This window comes from Macrobrachium rosenbergii, chromosome 23 (genome assembly GCF_040412425.1).
Source record: "Macrobrachium rosenbergii isolate ZJJX-2024 chromosome 23, ASM4041242v1, whole genome shotgun sequence".
Classification (NCBI taxonomy): Eukaryota; Metazoa; Arthropoda; class Malacostraca; order Decapoda; family Palaemonidae; genus Macrobrachium; species Macrobrachium rosenbergii.
In genome coordinates, this window is record NC_089763.1 from 31324429 (window position 1) to 31349706 (window position 25278).

Consider the following 25278-nt stretch of genomic DNA (forward strand, 5'->3'; position numbering starts at 1 on the left):
AAAATATTATATATATATATATATATATATATATATATATATATATATATATATATATATATATATATATATATATATATTATACTCCCTTTTAATAGTCTGAAGGGATTGTTTACATTTTTGAGAGAGAGAGAGAGAGAGAGAGAGAGAGAGAGAGAGTTCTACCTGCTATAATGAAATCTCAGTATTTAAAATGAGGAGGACACTTTACATTATCACCAGTGTAGCCACCTAGAATTATTTGGAGATTGTCACATGAGATTACTTTTGCAGTGGCATTTTTATTGTTAACATTTTTGGATAACGACGCAATTTTTGACAATTACCTGCATGGCAATTCGAGGGCTGTTCTTCCTAGTTCAGTAGTTTATAATATAATTAAGCTGCTTTTCCTTTATATAATGACAGTAGTACCTCATGAAAACTCCCTTAGGGGGGTAGTGCAGTCAGTTACAATACAACCCCTTTCATCCCTATTACTGTACCTCCATTCATATTCTCTTTCTTCCATCTTGCTATCCACCCTCTCCTAACAATTGTTTCATAGTGCAACCGCGAAGTTTTCATCCTGTTACACCTATCAAACCATCTACTCTTAATTTTCTTCTCAGCACTGAGTGACCTTTATAGGTCCCAGTGCTTGGCCTTGGCTTAAATTCTTTATTCTGTTCTACGTCATGAAAGCACTTAAGGAAAACTTTCATACAAACTGCAAAACGAGATACTAACCGTCATCAAGAGCACAACACATGCACCCTGCGCCGGAACATCCGTTTGTAATAACAATTTCAACAATCCCACAAGAACCGCTGGTGGTACATCTGCCTCTGGCCTTTGTGCATGGGTCCAGCTCATCACACCCTTCACAGGAAAGCAGCAGATGCAAATTAGGTTTTCCATATTGTAAAAAAGAATTCTTATGGGCTTTAAAGTATCTTGTTTAATGCTGAATGAATCTGCTGCAGATGTTTACTAAAAGAGGCATAAGATTTCCAAAGAAAGTAAGTCCTGAACATTATCAAGAAAAGGTAATATGTACATTAACGCCTCAGCTTAAGTGACACTTTGTAGAGCTGGCCTTTCTGACCAATAACAAAGTCCAGTAAGGAACAAATACCCTATACTATAGCCTGCACTTGAATATTTTCTGGATATCTTGTATTTAACAGCAATTCCACATAGTTCCCAACCTAAACTGACCTTTTCTTTACACTTAACGATCAATTTAAGAGATATCTTAACAAATTTATCACATCCAAAATGGTGGCATAGGAAGAAATAATCAAAATATGGAGGTTTGTCACGTAAGATTACTTTTGGAATGGGATTTTTATTTTTAGCATTTATTGGTTAACAACATAATTTTTGACCATCACTGCCTGACTATTTCAGAGCTTTTCTTCCTAATTCAGCAGTTTATGATGTAATTAAACTGCTTTTCCGTCATATTATGACAACAGTACGTCATGATAACCCTTTTTTGGGGGTTATGTGCCGTCAGTTCGCCTCATGCGTTGCACTGTAGGCATTACTCAAGGTCTTTTGCAGCGTCCCTTCAGCCCCTAGCTGCAACCCCTTTCATTCCTTTTACTGTATCTCCATTCATATTCTCTTCCACCACCCTCTCCTAAAGATTGTTTCATAGTGCAACTGCGAGGTTTTCATCCTGCTACACTTTTCAAAGCTTTCTACTCTTAATTTCCATTTCAACGCTGAATGACGTTACAGATCCCAGTGCTTAGCCTTTGGCCTAAATCCTATATTCTATTGTACGTCGCGAAAGCACTCAAGGAAAAAGTTTCATACAAAAGAACAAAAGGGGTTACGAACCATCATCAGGAGCACAACAAACGCACCCTGCGCCGGAACATCCGTTTGCAATAATTCTCTCATCTGCCCCACAAGAACCGCTGTTGCTGCATTTGCCCATTGCTTTTGTGCATGCGTCCAGCTCATGACACCCCTTCACAGGGAAACAGAAATGCAAATTATGTTTTCCATATTGTAAACAAGAATATATACTTCCTTTTAACTTTTAATGGTGAAGAAATCTGCAACCGATGTTTGCATAAAAGAGGCATAAGATTTTCAACGAAAGCAAGTTCTTAACATTACCAAGAAAAATTATATGCATATATATATATATATATATATATATATATATATATATATATATATATATATATATATATATATATATATATATATATATTATATATATTATCTCTTTTAATAGTCTGAAGGGATTGTTTACATTTTGAGAGAGAGAGAGAGAGAGAGAGAGAGAGAGAGAGAGAGAGAGAGAGAGAGAGAGAGAGAGAGAGAGAGAGAGAGAGAGAGTTCTACCTACTATAATGAAATCTTAATATTTAAAATGAGGAGGACACTTTACATTATCACTAATGTAGCCAATTAGAATTATTTGGAGATTTGTCACATAAGATTACTTTTGCAGTGGCATTTTTATTGTTAACATTTTTGGATAACAACGTAATTTTTGACAATAACCTGCGTGACAATTTGAGGGCTGTTCTTCCTAGTTCAGTAGTTGATGATATAATTAAGCTGCTTTTCCTTTATTTTATGACAGTAGTACCTCATGAAAACTCCATTAGGAGGGTAATGCAGTCATTGCACCTCATGTGGTGCACTGTAGGCAGTACCTAAGGTTCTTTGCAACCTTTCTTCGGCCCCGAGGTACAACCCCTTTCATCCCCATTACTGTACCTCCATTCATATTCTCTTTCTCCCATCTTGCTATCCACCCTCTCCTAACGATTGTTTCATAGTGCAACTGTGAGGTTTTCATCCTGTTACGCCTATCAAACCATCTACTCTTAATTTCCTGCTCAGCACTGAGTGACCTTTATAGGTCCCAGTGCTTGGCCTTTGGCTTAAATTCTATATTCTGTTCTACGTCATGAAAGCACTTGAGTAAAAACTTTGATACAAACAGCAAAACGAAATACTAACCATCATCAGGAGCACAACAAATGCACCCTGCGCCGGAACACCCGTTTGTAATAACAATTTCAGCAATCCCACAAGAACCGCTGGTGGTACATCTGCCTCTGGCCTTTGTGCATGGGTCCAGCTTATCACACCCTTCACAGGAAAGCATCAGATGCAAATTAGGTTTTCCATATTGTAAAAAAGAATTCTTACTTATGAGGTTCAGTAGGAGAATAGGTACCAGCCCTTGGGCTGGGGAGCTGAACAGTGGGTCTAGCGACACACTGGCCACGTGTCACAGGCATTGGTTCCTGTCCCCCACTGGCTGTCGGCTTAAGAAACAGGAGATCAGTGCCTGCCCTATGAGCCTACAGAGGCCCAGGAGGACTTTAACTAAGCTTAAAAGTATCTTGTTTAATGCTGAATAAATCTGCTGCAGATGTTTACTAAAAGAGGCATAATATTTCCAAAGAGAGTAAGTCCTGGACATTACCAAGAAAGGATAATATGTACATTAACGCCTCAGCTTAGGTGACACTTTGTAGAGCTGGCCTTTCTGATCAATAACAAAGTCCATTAAGGAAAAATCCCTATACTATAGCCTGGACTTGAATATTTTCTGGATATCTTCTATTTAACAGCAATTCCACATAGTTCCCAACCTAAACTGACCTTTTCTTTACACTTAACAATTAATAACAATCAATTTAAGAGATACCTTAACAAATTTATCACATCCAAAATGGTGGCATAGGAAGAAATAATCAAAATATGGAGGTTTGTCACGTAAGATTATTTTTGCAGTAGCAATTTTATTTTTAACATTTATTGGATAACAACATAATTTTTGACCATCACTGCCTGACTATTTCAGAGCTTTTCTTCCTAATTCAGTAGTTTATGATGTAATTAAACTACTTTTCCGTCATATTATGAAAATAGTACGTCATGAAAACCCTTTTATTGGGGGGGGGGATAATGTGCCGTCAGTGCGCCTCATGGCGTGCACTGTAGGCGTTACTCAAGGTCTTTTGCAGCGTCCCTTCGGTCCCTAGCTGCAACCCCTTTCATTCCTTTTACTGTACCTCCCTTCATATTCTCTTCCACCACCCTCTCCTAACGGTTGTTTCATAGTGCAACTGCGAGGTTTTCATCCTGTTACACCTTTCAAACCTTTTTACTCTTAATTTCCCTTTCAACGCTGAATGACCTTACAGGTCCCAGTGCTTAGCCTTTGGCCTAAATCCTATATTCTCTTGTACGTCGCGAAAGCACTCAAGGAAAAAGTTTCATACAAAGAACAAAAGGGTTACGAACCATCATCAGGAGCACAACAAACGCACCCTGCGCCGGAACATCCGTTTGCAATAATTCTCTCATCTGCCCCACAAGAACCGCTGTTGCTGCATTTGCCCATTGCTTTTGTGCATGCGTCCAGCTCATGACACCCTTCACAGGAAACAGAAAATGCAAATTAGGCTTTCTATATTGTAATCAAGAATATATACTTCCTTTTAACTTTTAATGGTGAAGAAATCTGCAACCGATGTTTGCATAAAGGGGCATAAGATTTTCAAAGAAAGCAAGTTCTTAACATTACCAAGAAAAAATCATATGTATATATATATATAGTTATATATATATATATATATATATATATATATATATATATATATATATATATATATATATATTATGTTTTCTCTTTTAATAATCTAAAGGGATTGTTTACATTTTTGAGAGAGAGAGAGAGTTCTACCTACTATAATAATATCTCAATATTTAAAATGAGGAGGACACTTTACATTATCACTAATGTAGCCAATTAGAATTATTTGGAGATTGTCACATGAGAATACTTTTGCAGTGGCATTTTTATTGTTAACATTTTTGGATAACAACGTAATTTTTGACAATTACCTGCGTGACAATTTGAGGGCTGTTCTTCCTAGTTCAGTAGTTGATGATATAATTAAGCTGCTTTTCCTTTGTATTATGACAGTAGTACCTCATGAAAACTCCATTAGGAGGGTAATGCAGTCATTGGACCTCATGTGGTGCACTGTAGGCATTACCTAAGGTTCTTTGCAACCTCCCTTCGGCCCTAGTTACAACACAACCCCTTTCATCCCCATTACTGTACCTCCATTCATATTCTCTTTCTTCCATCTTGCTATCCACCCTCTCCTAACGATTGTTTCATAGTGTACTTCAGAACTTTTCTTCCTAATTCAGTAGTTTATGATGTAATTAAACTACTTTTCCGTCATATTATGAAAACAGTATGTCATGGAAACCCTTTTTAGGGGGGTAATGTGCCGTCAGTGCGCCTCATGCGGTGCACTGTAGCGTTACTCAAGGTCTTTTGCAGCTTCCCTTCGGCCCCTAGCTGCAACCCCTTTCATTCCTTTTACTGTACCTCCATTCTTATTCTCTTCCACCACCCTCTCCTGATGATTGTTTCATAGTGCAACTGCGAGGTTTTCATCCTGTTACACCTTTCAAACCTTTCTACTCTTAATTTGAATTTCAACGCTGAATGACCTTACAGGTCCCAGTGTTTAGCCTTTGGCCTAAATCCTATATTCTATTGTCGTTTTGAAAGCACTCAAGGAAAAAGTTTCATACAAAGAACAAAAGGGGTTACGAACCATCATCAGGAGCACAACAAACGCACCCTGCACCGGAACATCCGTTTGCAATAATTCTCTCATTTGCCCCACAAGAACCGCTGTTGCTGCATTTGCCCATTGCTTTCGTGCATGCGTCCAGCTCATGACACCCTTCACAGGGAAACAGAAAATGCAAATTAGGTTTTCCATATTGTAAATAAGAATATATACTTCCTTTTATAATTTTTAAGGGTGAAGAAAATCTGCAAACTGATGTTTGCTTAAAGAGGGATAAGATTTTCAAAGAAAGCAAGTTCTTAACATTACCAAGAAAATTATATGCATATGTATATTATATGTATATATATATATATATATATATATGTATTATATATATATATATATATATATATATATATATATATATATATATATATATATATATATATATATATATATATATATATATATATATATATATATATATATATATATATTTTTTATGATGTTGCCCTGTAATATGTATATCCTCCTATAATTTTGACATATTTACTTTTTTCATGTGTTATGTTTAATGATAATGATCGTTGAAGTGTCATATTTAGTTTGGCATCAGATCTCAAAAGAACTTGATTAAGTTACTTGATAGCGTAATTTAGAATTGTTATTATAATTTTAATAGTAACGTAATTTAAAACGAATATCTTTCTTGGTAAAAGCGTAGCTTATGAACACGTGTGTGTGTCCACCAGGGCTTGTTTCATTTTAGTTGTCATCAGTTCAGATAAGAGCGAACGCTTTGTTTTGGGTTAGCGATGACAGATTTGCAAAACAAACGCCGATTCGTCCCATACGGGCTCAAGACAAGTGATTTCACGTTGTTGCATGTTCAAGTCACGTACACCACTTGGAGAGAAAGAATACGTGTCCTGATCAATTACGTCATGTTTTGTAAGATGCGTTCAAAACGTTTTGCTGGGATGACGTAACTTCCTTCTAGAAGCTTCTCCATTGTATCTCGCACCCAAAACGCTTTAGTGACGTCACCTCCCTGCTTCTAGAACTTCAATTTTGTATCTCGTACCCAAAATGCTTTAATGACATCACGTAATTGTTTCACTGTTACTGGAATCCTAAAATTTATTTCATTCTGATTTCTGAGACCAGTCGATTTGGTTCCATCTCTCTCTCTCTCTCTCTCTCTCTCTCATTCCTAATTAGGAAGAGATTACTTTTAACGTAATTTTTGTGGTCACTTTTAACATTAACTTTTGAGATCTGAATTTAGCAAAGTTATTAAGTTCTAACGGCGCCTGGTAAAAAAGTGTATTGTATTGTTAACGCAGCTGCAGCAAGTGATTTACAGAGGTTTTCACAAGTTGAGTAAGGTGACGTGAAATTTTACTTATTGATACCATGGTATGATAAGTTAGGAAGTTTGTGGTATGATAAGTTAGGAAATTTTGAACAAGTGAAATCATTATTGATAAATCTTATATGTATTTTTGTGTGTTTTTCTATTTACAATTTCTTTATATTTTCACATTTTTTATGTTTGTGATGTAGCATTTATTTACATAGCATTGTAAATATTTCTTGGCAATTGAACATTGCATACTTAATTTAACATTGCATACTTAATTTAACATTGCATACTTGATTTCATTTATTGAGATTTTCTTTTAAATATTGAGTAATTCTTGATAGTTTAAATTTTGCTTGATTAATTTAAATTCCTGATAAAGTTTTTTGTGAATTAGTTTTGTTTCATAATTTAATTCAAGAATTCATTGAGTTTTGTGTTATTTTCAACCTTAGTAAATTTTTCAGATTGTGAATTCTAATTAATTGTGAATTCTAGTTATAAACTTTGAATCTGAAAATAAATTTTGTATTTAACATTTTTAGAAAAACAGTGTTTCATTTATTGACCATCAGTGAATAGGATTGATTATGTGTGCATAAGGCAAAGTGATAAACATGTTTTGTTCTTTTAGTTTGCTAAAGTGAATTAAGACCAGGAAACAGTTAGAGTTTTTGATGGAGTGATGCCCTTTTACTCTAGAAGATTTCTAGTTTAATTTTTGATACGTCCAGCTCACATATTCTGATAGACTTAGTTTGATTTTTCAAGTGATTGATAAATAAGTTTTTTCTTAAGGGATCACTGTTACCTTTAGAGTACTCAGTCGTAACAATTAATGTTATGAGAGTTCAGGTATCTGGCTGAAGTGAGGTATATTTTTGAATCTTGAGATTAGTTGTGTAATAACCAGGTACTTGATACGCATCGTGACAATATATTATACTCTCTTTTAATAGTCTAAAGGGATTGTTTACATTTTTGAGAGAGAGAGAGAGAGAGAGAGAGAGAGAGAGAGAGAGAGAGAGAGAGAGAGAGAGAGTTCTACCTACTATAATGAAATCTCAATATTTAAAATGAGGAGGACACTACATTATCACTAATGTAGCCAATTAGAGAATTATTTGGAGATTGTCACATGAGAATACTTTTGCAGTGGCATTTTTATTGTTAACATTTTTGGATAATGTAATTTTTGACAATTACCTGCATGACAATTCGAGGGCTGTTCTTCCTAGTTCATTAGTTTATGAGATAATTAAGCTGCTTTTCCTTTATATTATGACAGTAGTACCTCATGAAAACTCCATTAGGAGGGTAACGCAGTCATTGCACCTCATGTGATGCACTGTAGGCATTACTTAAGGTTCTTTGCAACCTCCCTTCGGCCCCTAGTTGCTATCCACCCTCTCCTAACGATTGTTTTATAGTGCAACTGTGAGGTTTTCATCCTGTTACACCTATCAAACCATCTACTCTTAATTTCCTTCTCAGCACTGAGTGACCTTTATAGGTCCCAGTGCTTGGCCTTTGGCTTGAATTTTATATTCTGTTCTACGTCATGAAAGCACTTAAGAAAAACTTTGATACAAACAGCAAAACGAGATACTAACCATCATCAAGAGCACAACAAATGCACCCTGCGCCGGAACACCCGTTTGTAATAACAATTTCAGCAATCCCACAAGAACCGCTGGTGGTACATCTGCCTCTGGCCTTTGTGCATGGGTCCAGCTCATCACACCCTTCACAGGAAAGCAGCAGATGCAAATTAGGTTTTCCATATTGTAAAAAAGAATTCTTCTTATGGCTGTCGGCCTAGGAAACAGGAGATCAGTGCCTGCCCTATGAGCCTACAGACGCCCAGGAGGACTTTAACTAAGCTTAAAAGTATCTTGTTTAATGCTGAATAAATCTGCTGCAGATGTTTACTAAAAGAGCCATAAGATTTCCAAAGAGTGTAAGTCCTGAACATTACTAAGAAAAGATAATATGTTCATTAACACCTCAGCTTAAGTGACACTTTGTAGAACTGGCCTTTCTGATCAATAACAAAGTCCAGTAAGGAACAAATACCCTATACTATAGCCTCCACTTGAATATTTTCTGGATATCTTCTATTTAACAGCAATTCCACATAGTTCCCAACCTAAGCTGACCTTTTCTTTACACTTAACAATCAATTTAAGAGATATCTTAACAAATTTATCACATCCAAAATGGTGTCATAGGAAGAAATAATCAAAATATGGAGGTTTGTCACGTAAGATTACTTTTGCAATGTCATTTTTATTTTTAACATTTATTGGATAACAACATAATTTTTGACCATCACTGCCTGACTATTTCAAAGCTTTTCTTCCTAATTCAGTAGTTTATGATGTAATTAAACTGCTTTTCCGTCATATTATGAAAACAGTACATCATGAAAACCCTTTTTAGGGGGGGTAATGTGCCGTCAGTGCGCCTCATGCGGTGCACTGTAGGCGTTACTCAAGGTCTTTTGCAGCTTCCCTTCGGCCCCTAGCTGCAACCCCTTACATTCCTTTTACTGTACCTCCATTCATACTCTCTTCCACCACCCTCTCCTGATGATTGTTTCATAGTGCAACTGCGAGGTTTTCATCCTGTTACACCTTTCAAACCTTTCTACTCTTAATTTCCCTTTCAACGCTGAATGACCTTACAGGTCCCAGTGTTTAGCCTTTGGCCTAAATCCTATATTCTATTGTACGTCGCGAAAGCACTCAAGGAAAAAGTTTCATACAAAGAACAAAAGGGGTTACGAACCATCATCAGGAGCACAACAAGCGCACCCTGCGCTGGAACATCCGTTTGCAATAATTCTCTCATCTGCTCCACAAGAACCGCTGTTGCTGCATTTGCCCATTGCTTTCGTGCATGCGTCCAGCTCATGACACCCTTCACAGGGAAACAGAAAATGCAAATTAGGTTTTCCATATTGTAAACAAGAGCATATACTTCCTTTTAACTTTTAATGGTGAAGAAATCTGCAACCGATGTTTGCTTAAAGAGGCATAAGATTTTCAAAGAAAGCCAGTTCTTATCATTACCAAGAAAAATTATATGCATATATATTTATTATACTCTCTTTTAACAGTCTGAAGGGATTGTTTACATTTTTGAGAGAGAGAGAGAGAGAGAGAGAGAGAGAGAGAGAGAGAGAGAGAGAGAGAGAGAGAGAGAGAGAGTTCTACGTACTATAATGAAATCTCAGTATTTAAAATGAGGAGGACACTACATTATCACCAGTGTAGCCACTTAGAATTATTTGGAGATTGTCACATGAGATTACTTTTGCAGTGGCATTTTTGTTGTTTACACTTTTGGATAACAACGTAATTTTTGACAATTACCTGCATGACAATTTGAGGGCTGTTCTTCCTAGTTCAGTAGTTTATGATATAATTAAGCTGCTTTTCCTTTGTATTATGACAGTAGTACCTCATGAAAACTCCATTGGGGGGGGTAACGCAGTCATTGCACCTCATGTGGTGCACTGTAGGCATTACTTAAAGTTCTTTGCAGCCTCCCTTCGGCCCCTAGCTACAATACAACCCCTTTCATCTCCATTACTCTACCTCCATTCATATTCTCTTTCTTCCATCTTGCTATCCACTCTCTCCTAACAATTGTTTCATAGTGCAACTGTGAGGTTTTCATCCTGTTACACCTTACAAACCTTTCCACTCCTAGTTTCCCTTTCAACGCTTAATAACCTTACAGGCCCCTGTGCTTGACCTTTAGCCTAAATCCTATATCCTGTTATACGTCATGAAAGCACTTAAGGAAAACATTCATACAAACTGCAAAACGAGATACTAACCATCATCAAGAGCACAACAAATGCACCCTGCGCCGGAACACCCGTTTGTAATAACAATTTCAGCAATCCCACAAGAACCGCTGGTGGTACATCTGCCTCTGGCCTTTGTGCATGGGTCCAGCTCATCACACCCTTCACAGGAAAGCAGCAGATGCAAATTAGGTTTTCCATATTGTAAAAAGAAACTTTTATAGGCTTTAAGTGCCTGCCCTATCTTGTTTAATGTATCTTGTTTAATGAATAAATCTGCTGCAGATGTTTACTAAAAGAGGGATAAGATTTCCAAAGAGAGTAAGTCCTGAACATTATCAAGAAAAGGTAATATGTACATTAACGCCTCAGCTTAAGTGACACTTTGTAGAGCTGGCTTTTCTGACCAATAACAAAGTCCAGTAAGGAACAAATACCCTATACTATAGCCTGCACTTGAATATTTTCTGGATATCTTCTATTTAACAGCAATTCCACATAGTTCCCAACCTAAACTGACCTTTTCTTTACACTTAACAATCAATTTAAGAGATATCTTAACAAATTTATCACATCCAAGATGGTGGCATAGGAAGAAATAATCAAAATATGGAGGTTTGTCACGTAAGATTACTTTTGCAATGGCATTTTTATTTTTAACATTTATTGGATAACACCATAATTTTTGACCATCACTGCCTGACTATTTCAGAGCTTTTCTTCCTAATTCAGTAGTTTATGATGTAATTAAACTGCTTTTCCGTCATATTATGAAAATAGTACGTCATGAAAACCCTTTTTTTGGGGGTAATGTGCCGTCACTGCGCCTCATGCGGTGCACTGTAAGCGTTACTCAAGGTTTTTTGCAGCTTCCCTTCGGCCCCTAGCTGCAACCCCCTTTCATTCCTTTTACTGTACCTCCATTCATATTCTCTTCCACCACCCACTCCTAACGATTGTTTCATAGTGCAACTGCGAGGTTTTCATCCTGTTACACCTTTCAAACCTTTTTACTCTTAACTTCCCTTTCAATGCTGAATGACCTTACAGGTCCCAGTGCTTAGCCTTTGGCCTAAATCCTATATTCTATTGTACGTCGTGAAAGCACTCAAGGAAAAAGTTTAATACAAAGAACAAAAGGGATTACGAACCATCATCAGGAGCACAACAAACGCACCCTGCGCCGGAACATCCGTTTGCAATAATTCTCTCATTTGCCCCACAAGAACCGCTGTTGCTGCATTTACCCATTGCTTCTGTGCATGGGTCCAGCTCCTTACACGCTGTAGAGGAAATCTAAATCAGTTTTTTTCTGTCTTGTTATAAGTAATATTTATTCAAGGGCTTTAAAAGTATTTTTTCATTGTTGAAGAACTCCGCAGAAGATGTTAAGAAGCTTTCACCAAAGAACTGGTCATAAACATTTTCAGGAAAAGATAGTATATATGTATATATATATATATGTATATATATATATATATATATATATATATATATATATATATATATATATATATTTATTTATTTATTTATATATAGCTATAATTCCCCATCAGGGATATTCCTGAAGTAGTGTGAATTGGATGTTAAACAACATTTGTAGCCTAATGATTGTATATAAATCATGGTGTGATAAAAATTTCACATATATATATATATATATATATATATATATATATATATATATATATATATATATATATATATATATATATATATATATATATACATATACAGGGTTTTTGAAATTAGAGCCGCCCCCACAGCATAAACTAAAATTGATATGGACAAAAGAAAAGTAATTCAGAACAGGTATTTATTCAAGTTTCTCTCTGAGTATTTAATATTTTGTGTGGCCTCCTTCTGCTTGTACCGCAGCCTGCATTCTTGAGGGGTATGATCAGCAAATCATGAAAAAAACAGACTCAAACTCCATTTCCCTGAGCACTTCGGTCACCTCTCTTCGCAGGTCGTCGAGGCTTGGTATACCATCATAGTTCATTGTGTGCGCTTCAACACGATCCTTTAAGATATACCAATGTTTTCACACACATTAATGTCAGGAGCTACCTGCAAATTTACTTGACGAGAAGAAATCTATGCCACTGTTTCGAAGCAGCTCCTGTGTCTGAAGAGCTTGAAACATTGTGCCTTTTCTTGCAAAAATGTGACTTCTTCAGCAGATAACACATTTTCAGGATCTTTGAGGAAAGGAAATACTCCTACAGTAAGCACAGTTTCTCTGAAGTATTCGCTATTCCATGACTGTCCTTTTTCTTTGAAGATCCACGTTAACCTTTTGGCTGTGAAACAGAGAAAAATTCCCAAACATTCAGGAAATTTCACAGCTTGGGGATAGCACACGTCATCGCTGACATCATCCAACTTTGCAGCCCAAATGATGTCATTTTTATGATTTGGGTTCCTGACTGTGTAAATGAAGAATTCATCTGATGTGGCAACATGGAGAAAGTCAGCTTCATCCCAATCTTTAAGAAATGAACCACAAAACCATACATGGTCTTCTCTCTGTTGCCAAGTGATGTTGGGCTTGCTGATAACATGAAATGGCTTGATGCCAGATTTTTTGAACTTACGATATACAATACTATAACTTCTCCTCTTTCCCCTTTTTGTTTTTAGTTCAAGCGCCAATTTACGTAAAGACTTTCTTGGCCTACCCACTGCCTCAGCTATGATGTCTTTTGACTCCTGAGAAAGGACTTCAGGCCTTCCAAGATTCTCACTCTTTTTGCGATGACAGTCATATGAATTTTTGTTCCAGTTTCTTTTAACAAAGGATTCATCTCTTTTAATGTATTTAGCTATCCAGGAGCGTGAAATGAAGGATGCGCCAGCATCCCTGGCCTCTCTGAAGGTTATAGCCCGGATTTGGTCAATCCATCTGATTTCCTCCGAGTTGTTAGCTATGGCTGTATCTAACTCCGGCACTCAGTCTTAAAATACAAGAAATGTAAAATGAAGAATAGCCTATTAGAAACTTAAAATAATGTACTTGGAGATAGGCTATAGCAGAAAGCTTCATAACTTTCCGTTTGTTCTGTGGAGGGGGGACGGGCTCTAATTTCAAAAGTTTCTTTCATTGGTTTTAAAGGAATCGTATACATTTCTGAGAGAGAGAGAGCTTTATCTATTATTCTGGATTCTCAGTCTTTTAATATTTTCCTAGCTGAACATACCTGGTTTAGGAGCACAGCATCTGCAACCAGAACCGTTACATCCTCCAATATCTACTTCAGTATCAGAATTACATTGGTCCTTGGTACAGTGTCCTCCATTCGGGGAACACATACCTGAGTCTTTGCATCCTGTAAAATTCAGAATTATATATCCAACGTAAAACAAAATTAAGAGAAAAATTGCCATATCACTAATTTCCCCCTTTGTTATTTAACTCCTTCAGTCAAACATAGAAGCAGTTTAAATTATCTGAAGATTTATTAACAATTAAGGTTACTTTCAAATTGACGTTTTTATTTATGACATTTATTTATTGATGGCATAGATATGTAGAAAGCTTTGAATATTTTCTATACTTCAGAATAATAGAATTTTTGTCAAAAGGTACATGACTATTTCAGAGCATTTTTTTTTCTAAAAATCTAAAACTGCATTTCCTTCCTATATAGTATGAAATGACTAGACCTTGAGAGTACCTAGAGAATCAGCTATACATACAACAAAACAAGATACTAACCTCCTGGAACACAGCACACGCACCCACTGCCAGAACATCCATTTGCAATCAGTGTACCATCGTCACTACACTGGCTTCCTCTGCTGCACATACCTCCTGCTTCTTTGCACCGGAGTGACTCCACACAAACTGTGGTGATTTTCCACAATTACTTTGATTTACGGATGATATAACTACTACAACAGATATTTCAATATTTCCATGGTAAAAAAAATGTTTTTTATCAAGTGTTGTTTTCTTGACAGTAACAGAAACAAATGTTACATCAACTGAAGTATTGTATAAATTGTACACAAATTTTGATCAAACTCTGGCCATTTCAACGGACCTGTCAGAGGTGCACAGCATTTACACCCTGGACTAGCACAGCCGTTGGCAATCTCTTCTTCTGTTAACTGATTGCACTGACCCCTGTTACAATATCCTTCATTTTGGAGGCATATATTGGTGGTGGCGCATCCTGTACAATTGAAAAGATGTATTAGAAAGCTAGTAAAATTTATTCTAAAGAAATAACTCGCATTCATAAAACGCCCAATTTTCTTACCGATTAAATAGAATATAGCCAAAATTATTTCATAAGTTAGTATAAATGTAGGTGCACACCAGTGAAATTTAGTAAAGCAAGGGGTATTCTCTAAAATAGCAGATAGTAGTGAATCTTTGTGAGATATTCACGGAAATTATTTTGGGCTTTCTTTTTGTTGCAAAATGCCACTTATATTTGTAGAGAATTAAAAGATTCATATATAGAGAAATAAAACTTGAAACTAACCATTCTCTGGAGCACAACAGAAGCACTCAAAGCCAGAACATCCACGTGGAATTATTATTTGACCTTTACCGCATTCGGCGCTACTTCTACATGTACCACCTCTGTTCTTACAATGGTTCAGTGCCTGGCAATCTGTGGAAATGGTTCAAAATGATTCGATCGTACTTATAAGAAAATTTAGCTTTGCACTGAGATTTATGTTCTTTGATGGTTGACTGCTCTTTTTAATTTTATTCTTTTTTATTCACTTTATAGCCAGCTCTAAGGCTGATTCCCAGATGGGAATCTATGGGAACCTTCAGTAATCTTTTTATGGATCTCACATAATTATTGAGATCACACTTTGGACAAGTAAACTGCTGATGGACGCATTAGAAGAGGGTATGAATGTTTATATTTGAACATCAGTCTCAAAACCAAGAGATTTATAAAGTTAGTTTGAGATCTAGACTGAGGGAATTGTTCAAAATAATTTCTGTTCCTTCTGTAGTTGTCATTGTTCCTAAACGGTATTGAGACGTGAAAAATCACTTTTGGCACGGTGAAACCGTCTAATTTACCTACAAGTGCATAAACAGTACTACAAAATAGCTTAGTTGGAAAGCAATTATTCTTAAAATGTTTTTCCCAAGAGGATCATTTAATGAAAGGGTGCAAAAGATAAAAAGCCCTATTAACCAAGATGGTGGTGGCATTAACGTTAAAATGACAAAAATAAAGCTTTAAAACCTTTTTTATGTTCACAACTATTAAGCCACGAAGGTTGTTTCATATCCAGTTCTGTATACCTTGGGAATAACTTACACCCAAGGGGAATTATAATTGATAAGTCCTTTGCCCCTGTCAGGATTCGAACCGTTGCCCGATTCAGAAACGACGATAGATAGCGACATTGATTACTTTCAGGGTGAGCAGATATTCTGCATTTAGGGAATATTTGAGTCAGATGGTAGGATAGAATGGGAAATGCTACCAAATGGAGTTCCATAGGTAGGTAAGATAATTATGAAAGGGAGATGAGATGGCTTGGACTTGTCCTTCGTACAGCCCCTGGGAGAAGAGGGTGTGAGTGTTCGCTGGGATGTGTGGGCACTAGAAGAGTAAGAAGACCCAGACTTGCTCTGATGAGAACTATGGGAAGGGATGATAGTGATGATTGGGAATTTGTGGAGGACGAAGGACAGAAAAGACATGAGTTGTGGAATTTCACAGAATTTTTGTTACATAGTGTTGGTATATATATATATATATATATATATATATATATATATATATATATATATATATATATATATACAAAAATATATATATTATAAGTTACAAGAAGTTGCTGCACAGCCAACCTTTAGTTTGCCCTTAGTGTATTGAAAGTAGAATCGTCGCTGCATAGCCGATCCCAGTTGACCTAGATATCAACACTAAAAGTTATCAACATTTCAATCTGTCCCCTTCCTTTACCTGAAACAGATATTTAGATGGCACAGTCGAAAAGGGCAAAGATAAGAGGCTGAGTGCCACTCCCTTAAGCAGCTTAGCCCAACTAAGCTGCTTAAAGCAACCATTCTAAAGGCAGATTGAGCTGGCTGAATTGTCTTTCCACAGGATACCTGGGGAGATACAAGCAGATGGCCGGAACACCTGGAAAATGACACATCTTGGCACACGGTCACCATACTCGGTAGATCTCTGCACACGGTCAACACACTCGGCAGAGGTCTTAAAAGGGGCTAGGACAGGAGAGATCTTTGCAGTTAGCTAGAGCAGTCGTATGTGCGTGAGAGGTGCTGAGAGGCCCCTCCCCCCCCCCTCTGTCCACACCCGACCCCAGACTCGACTCCGATTCTACAGTCATCCTCGGAACGAACCGTCCAAGTGATTAGTGTGCCGTGCCCCTCGTCAGTACTCGTTTGAGACCCGCTTCCCCTAGGGTAAAGTATGAGTGAAGACCTTTCCATCACGACAGTTTGCCATTAGAAGTGTTTACTGAGTGCCAGTATTTCGCTTTGTCCTTGTGCCATTTTATCCAGTGCCATTGCCAATGTTCTGTGTTCCAGTGTAAAGTGTCCATTCATTCCTTGAGTCCTTGCCACCATCAGTGCAGCCTCGAGTCATTGTATGTGTTATATTTTCCATTACTGGCATGTGATGTTTAACTCTATTACAGAGGGAATTTGTTGTGGACTCATCATGGACTGTGCCTTGCCATCATTCAAGACGAGAGAGAGAGAGAGAGAGAGAGAGAGAGAGAGAGAGAGAGAGAGAGAGAGAGAGAGAGAGAGAGAGAGAGAATATCCAAGATTCTCTCTTTTTAAAACTTGACCAGTTAGACAAACCTGGTTTGGGAGCACAGCACATGCAATCGGGACCTGCACATGCGTGTGCTATCTCTTCTTCTGTATCAGCATCACATGGGTCCATGGTACAGTGTCCATTATATTTGGAACAGATACCCGAGTCGTCATAACATACTGTAAAATGCAGAATTAAATTTAAAACATAAACAAAATTAAGAGGAAAGTTTTGATGCCACTGATGTACCAACTTGTGTTAGTTAACATTTCCAGTGAAATACAGAAGTAAATTAGATTGTTTGTACGTTGATTAGACAAAATAACTTTTGTACTGCCATTTTCATTTTTAACATTATGTGATGACATTAAACTTTGAAGGTTCTGTACAGATTTTTTTTTTCAGTTTCCTACGTGTCTATTTCAGTGCTTTTCAGTCTAGCTAAATGGTTAATTAGTTTTTAAAATTGCAAAATTTCAAGTACACTTGAAACTGCGTAGAGCTGATTAGTTCCATGTACAACAAAAGGAGATACTAACCGTTATCAGGAGCACAACAAACGCACCCTGTGCCAGAACAGCCTCTTGCAATAATTCTCTCATCTGCCCCACAAGAACCGCTGTTGCTGCATTTGCCCATTGCTTTCGTGCATGCGTCCAGCTCATGACACCCTTCACAGGGAAACAGAAAGTGCAAATTAGGTTTTCCATATTGTAAACAAGAATATTTCGTCTTAATTTTTAATGGTGAAGAAATCTGCAACCGATGTTTGCTTAAAGAGGCATAAGATTTTCAAAGAAAGTAAGTCCTTAACATTACCAAAAAAATTATATGCATATGTATATATATATATATATATATATATATATATATATATATATATATATATATATATATATATATATATATATATATATATATATATATATATATATATATATATATATATATTATATATATACTCTTTTAATGGTCTGAAGGGATTGTTTACATTTTGAGAGAGAGAGAGAGAGAGAGAGAGAGAGAGAGAGAGAGTTCTACCTACTATAAGGAAATCTCAATATTTAAAATGAGGAGGACACTTTACATTATCACTAATGTAGCCAGTAATTATTTGGAGATTTGTCACATAAGATTACTTTTGCAGTGGCATTTTTATTGTTAACATTTTTGGATAACAACGTAATTTTTGACAATTACCTTCGTGACAATTTGAGGGCTGTTCTTCCTAGTTCAGTAGTTGATGATATAATTAAGCTGCTTTTCCTTTATTTTATGACAGTAGTACCTCATGAAAACTCCATTAGGAGGGTAATGCAGTCATTGCACCTTATGTGGTGCACTGTAGGCAGTACCTAAGGTTCTTTGCAACCTTCCTTCGGCCCCGAGGTACAACCTCTTTCATCCCCATCACTGTACCTCCATTCATATTCCCTTTGTTCCATCTTGCTATCCACTCTATCCTAACAATTGTTTCATAGTGCAACTGTGAGGTTTTCATCCTGTTACACCTTACAAACCTTTCTACTCCTAGTTTCCCTTTCAACGCTGAATAACCTTACAGGGCCCCCTGTGCTTGGCCTTTGGCTTAAATCCTATATCCTGCTATACGTCATGAAAGCACTTGAGGAAAAACTTTGATACAAACAGCAAAACGAGATACTAACCATCATCAGGAGCACAACACATGCACCCTGCGCCGGAACACCCGTTTGTAATAACAATTTCAGCAATCCCACAAGAACCGCTGGTGGTACATCTGCCTCTGGCCTTTGTGCATGGGTCCAGCTCATCACACCCTTCACAGGAAAGCAGCAGATGCAAATTAGGTTTTCCATATTGTAAAAAAGAATTCTTATAGGCTTTAATGTATCTTGTTTAATGCTGAATGAATCTGCTACCAATGTTTACTAAAAGAGGGATAAGATTTCCAAAGAGAGTAAGTCCTGAACATTATCAAGAAAAGGTAATATGTACATTAACGCCTCAGCTTAAGTGACACTTTGTAGAGCTGGCCTTTTCTGACCAATAACAAAGTCCAGTAAGGAACAAATACCCTATACTATAGCCTGCACTTGAATATTTTCTGGATATCTTCTATTTAACAGCAATTCCACATAGTTCCCAACCTAAACTGACCTTTTCTTTACACTTAACAATCAATTTAAGAGATATCTTAACAAATTTATCACATCCAAGATGGTGGCATAGGAAGAAATAATCAAATTATGGAGGTTTGTCACGTAAGATTACTTTTGCAATGGCATTTTTATTTTTAACATTTATTGGATAACACCATAATTTTTGACCATCACTGCCTGACTATTTCAGAGCTTTTCTTCCTAATTCAGTAGTTTATGATGTAATTAAACTGCTTTTCTGTCATATTATGAAAATAGTACGTCATGAAAACCCTTTTTTGGGGGTGGTAATGTGCCGTCACTGCGCCTCATGCCGTGCACTGTAGGCGTTACTCAAGGTTTTTTGCAGCTTCCCTTCGGCCCCTAGCTGCAACCCCCTTTCATTCCTTTTACTGTACCTCCATTCATATTCTCTTCCACCACCCACTCCTAACGATTGTTTCATAGTGCAACTGCGAGGTTTTCATTCTGTTACACCTTTCAAACCTTTTTACTCTTAACTTCCCTTTCAATGCTGAATGACCTTACAGGTCCCAGTGCTTAGCCTTTGGCCTAAATCCTATATTCTATTGTACGTCGAAAGCACTCAAGGAAAAAGTTTAATACAAAGAACAAAAGGGATTACGAACCATCATCAGGAGCACAACAAACGCACCCTGCCCCGGAACATCCGTTTGCAATAATTCTCTCATTTGCCCCACAAGAACCGCTGTTGCTGCATTTACCCATTGCTTCTGTGCATGGGTCCAGCTCCTTACACGCTGTAGAGGAAATCTAAATCAGTTTTTTTCTGTCTTGTAATAAGTAATATTTATTCAAGGGCTTGAAAAGTATTTTTTCATTGTTGAAGAACTCCGCAGAAGATGTTAAGAAGCTTTCACCAAAGAACTGGTCATAAATATTTTCAGGAAAAGATAGTATATATGTATATATATATATATATATATATATATATATATATATATATATATATATATATATATATATATATATATTTATTTATTTATTTATATATAGCTATAATTCCCCATCGGGGATATTCCTGAAGTAGTGTGAATTGGATGTTAAACAACATTTGTAGCCTAATGATTGTATATAAATCATGGTGTGATAAAAATTTCACACATATATATATATATATATATATATATATATATATATATATATATATATATATATATATATATATATATATATATATATATATATATATTATATATATATACATATACAGGGTTTCGAAATTAGAGCCGCCCCCCACAGCATAAACTAAAATTGATATGGACAAAAAGAAAAGTAATTCAGAACAGGTATTTATTCAAGTTTCTCTCTGAGTATTTAATATTTTGTGTGGCCTCCTTCTGCTTGTACCACAGCCTGCATTCTTGAGGGGTATGATCAGCAAATCGCGAAAAAAACAGACTCAAACTCCATTTCCCTGAGCACTTCGGTCACCTCTCTTCGCAGGTCGTCGAGGCTTGGTATACCATCATAGTTCATTGTGTGCGCTTCAACACGATCCTTTAAGATATACCAATGTTTTCACACACATTAATGTCAGGGGAGCTACCTGCAAATTTACTTGACGAGAAGAAATCTATGCCACTGTTTCGAAGCAGCTCCTGTGTCTGAAGAGCTTGAAACATTGTGCCTTTTCTTGCAAAAATGTGACTTCTTCAGCAGATAACACATTTTCAGGATCTTTGAGGAAAGGAAATACTCCTACAGTAAGCACAGTTTCTCTGAAGTATTCGCCATTCCATGACTGTCCTTTTTCTTTGAAGATCCTCGTTAACTTTTTGGCTGTGAAACAGAGAAAAATTCCCAAACATTCAGGAAATTTCACAACTTGGGGATAGCGCACGTCATCACTGACATCATCCAACTTTGCAGCCCAAATGATGTCATTTTTATGATTTGGGTTCCTGACTGTGTAAATGAAGAATTCATCTGATGTGGCAACATGGAGAAAGTCAGCTTCATCCCAATCTTTAAGAAATGAACCACAAAACCATACATGGTCTTCTCTCTGTTGCTGAGTGATGTTGGGCTTGCTGATAACATGAAATGGCTTGATGCCAGATTTTTTGAACTTACGATATACAATACTATAACTTCTCCTCTTTCCCCTTTTGTTTTTAGTTCAAGCGCCAATTTACGTAAAGACTTTCTTGGCCTACCCACTGCCTCAGCTATGATGTCTTTTGACTCCTGAGAAAGGACTTCAGGCCTTCCAAGATTCTCACTCTTTTCGCGATGACAGTCATATGAATTTTTGTTCCAGTTTCTTTTAACAAAGTATTCATCTCTTTTAATGTATTTAGCTATCCAGGAGCGTGAAATGAAGGATGCGCCAGCATCCCTGGCCTCTCTGAAGGTTATAGCCCGGATTTGGTCAATCCATCTGATTTCCTCCGAGTTGTTAGCTATGGCTGTATCTAACTCCGGCACTCAGTCTTAAAATACAAGAAATGTAAAATGAAGAATAGCCTAATAGAAACTTAAAATAATGTACTTGGAGATAGGCTATAGCAGAAAGCTTCATAACTTTCCATTTGTTCTGTGGAGGGGGGACGGGCTCTAATTTCAAAAGTATCTTTCTTTCAGTGGTTTTAAAGGAATCGTATACATTTCTGAGAGAGAGAGAGCTTTATCTATTATTCTGGATTCTCAGTCTTTTAATATTTTCCTAGCTGAACATACCTGGTTTAGGAGCACAGCATCTGCAACCAGAACCATTACATCCTCCAATATCTACTTCAGTATCAGAATTACATTGGTCCTTGGTACAGTGTCCTCCATTCGGGGAACACATACCTGAGTCTTTGCATCCTGTAAAATTCAGAATTATATATCCAACGTAAAACAAAATTAAGAGAAAAATTGCCATATCACTAATTTCCCCTTTGTTATTTAACTCCTTCAGTCAAATATAGAAGCAGTTTAAATTATCTGAAGATTTATTAACAATTAAGGTTACTTTCAAATTGACGTTTTTATTTATGACATTTATTTATTGATGGCATAGATATGTAGAAAGCTTTGAATATTTTCTATACTTCAGAATAATAGAATTTTTGTCAAAAGGTACATGACTATTTCAGAGCATTTTTTTTCTAAAAATCTAAAACTGCATTTCCTTCCTATATAGTATGAAATGACTAGACCTTGAGAGTACCTAGAGAATCAGCTATACATACAACAAAACAAGATACTAACCTCCTGGAACACAGCACACGCACCCACTGCCAGAACATCCGTTTGCAATCAGTGTACCATCGTCACTACACTGGCTTCCTCTGCTGCACATACCTCCTGCTTCTTTGCATTGGAGTGACTGCACACAAACTGTGGTGATTTTGCACAATTACTTTGATTTACGGATGATATAACTACTACAACAGAGATTACAGTATATCCATGGTGAAAAAAATTGCTTTTTATCAAGTATTGTTTTCTTGACAGTAACAGAAACAAATGTTACATCAACTGAAGTATTGTATAAATTGTACACAAATTTTGATCAAACTCTGGCCATTTCAACGGACCTGTCAGAGGTGCACAGCATTTACACCCTGGACTAGCACAGCCATTGCCAATCTCTTCTTCTGTTAACTGATTGCACTGACCCCTGTTACAATATCCTTCATTTTGGAGGCATATATTGGTGGTGGCGCATCCTGTACAATTGAAAAGATGTATTAGAGAGCTAGTAAAATATATTCTAAAGAAATAACTCGCATCCATAAAACGCCCAATTTTCTTACCGATTAAATAGAATATAGCCAAAATTATTTCATAAGTTAGTATAAATGTAGGTGCACACCATTGAAATTTAGTAAAGCAAGGGGTATTCTCTAAAATAGCAGATAGTAGTGAATCTTTGTGAGATATTCACGGAAATTATTTTGGGCTTTCTTTTTGTTGCCAAATGCCACTTATATTTGTAGAGAATTAAGAGATTCATATATAGAGAAATAAAACTTGAAACTAACCATTCTCTGGAGCACAACAGAAGCACTCAAAGCCAGAACATCCACGTGGAATTATTATTTGACCTTTACCGCATTCGGCGCTACTTCTACATGTACCACCTCTGTTCTTACAATGGTTCAGTGCCTGACAATCTGTGGAAATGGTTCAAAATGATTTGATCGTACTTATAAGAAAATTTAGCTTTGCACTGAGATTTATGTTTTTTGATGGTTGACTGCTCTTTTTAATTTTATTCTTTTTATTCACTTTATAGCCAGTTTAAGGCTGATTCCCAGATGGGAATCTATGGGAACCTTCAGTAATCTTTTATGGATCTCACATAATTATTGAGATCACACTTTGGACAAGTAAACTGCTGATGGACGCATTAGAAGAGGGTATGAATGTTTATACTTGAACATCAGTCTCAAAACCAAGAGATTCATTAAGTTAGTTTGAGATCTAGACTTAGGGAATTGTTCAAAATAATTTCTGTTCCTTCTGTAGTTGTCATTGTTCCTAAACGGTATTGAGACGTGAAAATCACTTTTGGCACGGTGAAACCGTCTAATTTACCTACAAGTGCATAAACAGTACTACAAAATAGCTTAGTTGGAAAGCAATTATTCTTAAAATGTTTTTCCCAAGAGGATCATTTAATGAAAGGGTGCAAAAGATAAAAAGCCCTATTAACTAAGATGGTGATGGCATTAACGTTAAAATGACAAAATAAAGCTTTAAAACCTTTTTTATGTTCACAACTATTAAGCCACGAAGGTTGTTTCATATCCAGTTCTGTATACCTTGGGAATAACTTACACCCAAGGGGAATTATAATTGATAAGTCCTTTGCCCTTGTCAGGATTCGAACCGTTGCCCGATTCAGAAACGACGATAGATAGCGACATTAATTACTTTCAGGGTGAGCAGATATTCTGCATTTAGGGGAATATTTGGAGTCAGATGGTAGGATAGAATGGGAAATGCTACCAAATGGAGTTCCATAGGTAGGTAAGATAATTATGAAAGGGAGATGAGATGGCTTGGACTTGTCCTTCGTACAGCCCCTGGGAGAAGAAGGTGTGAGTGTTCGCTGGGATCTGTGGGCACTAGAAGAGTAAGAAGACCCAGACTTGCTCTGATGAGAACTATGGGAAGGGATGATAGTGATGATTGGGAATTTGTGGAGGACAAAGGATAGAAAAGACATGAGTTGTGGAATTTCACAGAATTTTTGTTACATAGTGTTGGCATATATATATACATACTGTGTATATATATATATATATATATATATATATATATATATATATATATATATATATATATATATATATTTATATATATATATATATATATATATATATATATATATATATATATATATATATATACATATATATATATATATACAAATATATAATATATATATATATATATATATATATATATATATATATATATATATATATATATATATATATATATACAAATATATATATTATAAGTTACAAGAAGTTGCTGCACAGCCAACCTTTAGTTTGCCCTTAGTGTATTGAAAGTAGAATCGTCGCTGCATAGCCGATCCCAGTTGACCTAGATATCGACACTAAAAGTTATCAACATTTCAATCTGT

General features: G+C 36.3%; 1 protein-coding gene and 1 long non-coding RNA gene across 2 annotated transcripts in view; both read right to left on the reverse strand.

Annotated features, from left to right (window-relative positions):
• Positions 1-10777: 10777 nt before the first annotated feature.
• On the reverse strand, positions 10778-14075 carry LOC136851196 (uncharacterized). Its single transcript, XR_010856803.1, has 3 exons — positions 13945-14075; positions 11896-12027; positions 10778-10906 (listed from the first exon to the last, which is right to left on the reverse strand). It is a non-coding gene; the product is annotated as an uncharacterized lncRNA (long non-coding RNA).
• A 1157-nt stretch (positions 14076-15232) lies between these two features.
• LOC136851068 (prestalk protein-like) overlaps positions 15233-25278 on the reverse strand; it is a 31393-nt gene continuing 21347 nt past the window's right edge. Inside the window, exons 15-22 of the mRNA XM_067125038.1 lie at positions 23663-23794; positions 23216-23347; positions 22887-23015; positions 22371-22499; positions 19194-19325; positions 18066-18197; positions 17571-17705; positions 15233-15369 (exon numbers count right to left, since the gene is read on the reverse strand). Of these exons, the coding sequence (XP_066981139.1) occupies positions 15233-15369; positions 17571-17705; positions 18066-18197; positions 19194-19325; positions 22371-22499; positions 22887-23015; positions 23216-23347; positions 23663-23794 (1058 nt within the window). The remainder of the gene's footprint in view (positions 15370-17570; positions 17706-18065; positions 18198-19193; positions 19326-22370; positions 22500-22886; positions 23016-23215; positions 23348-23662; positions 23795-25278) is intronic.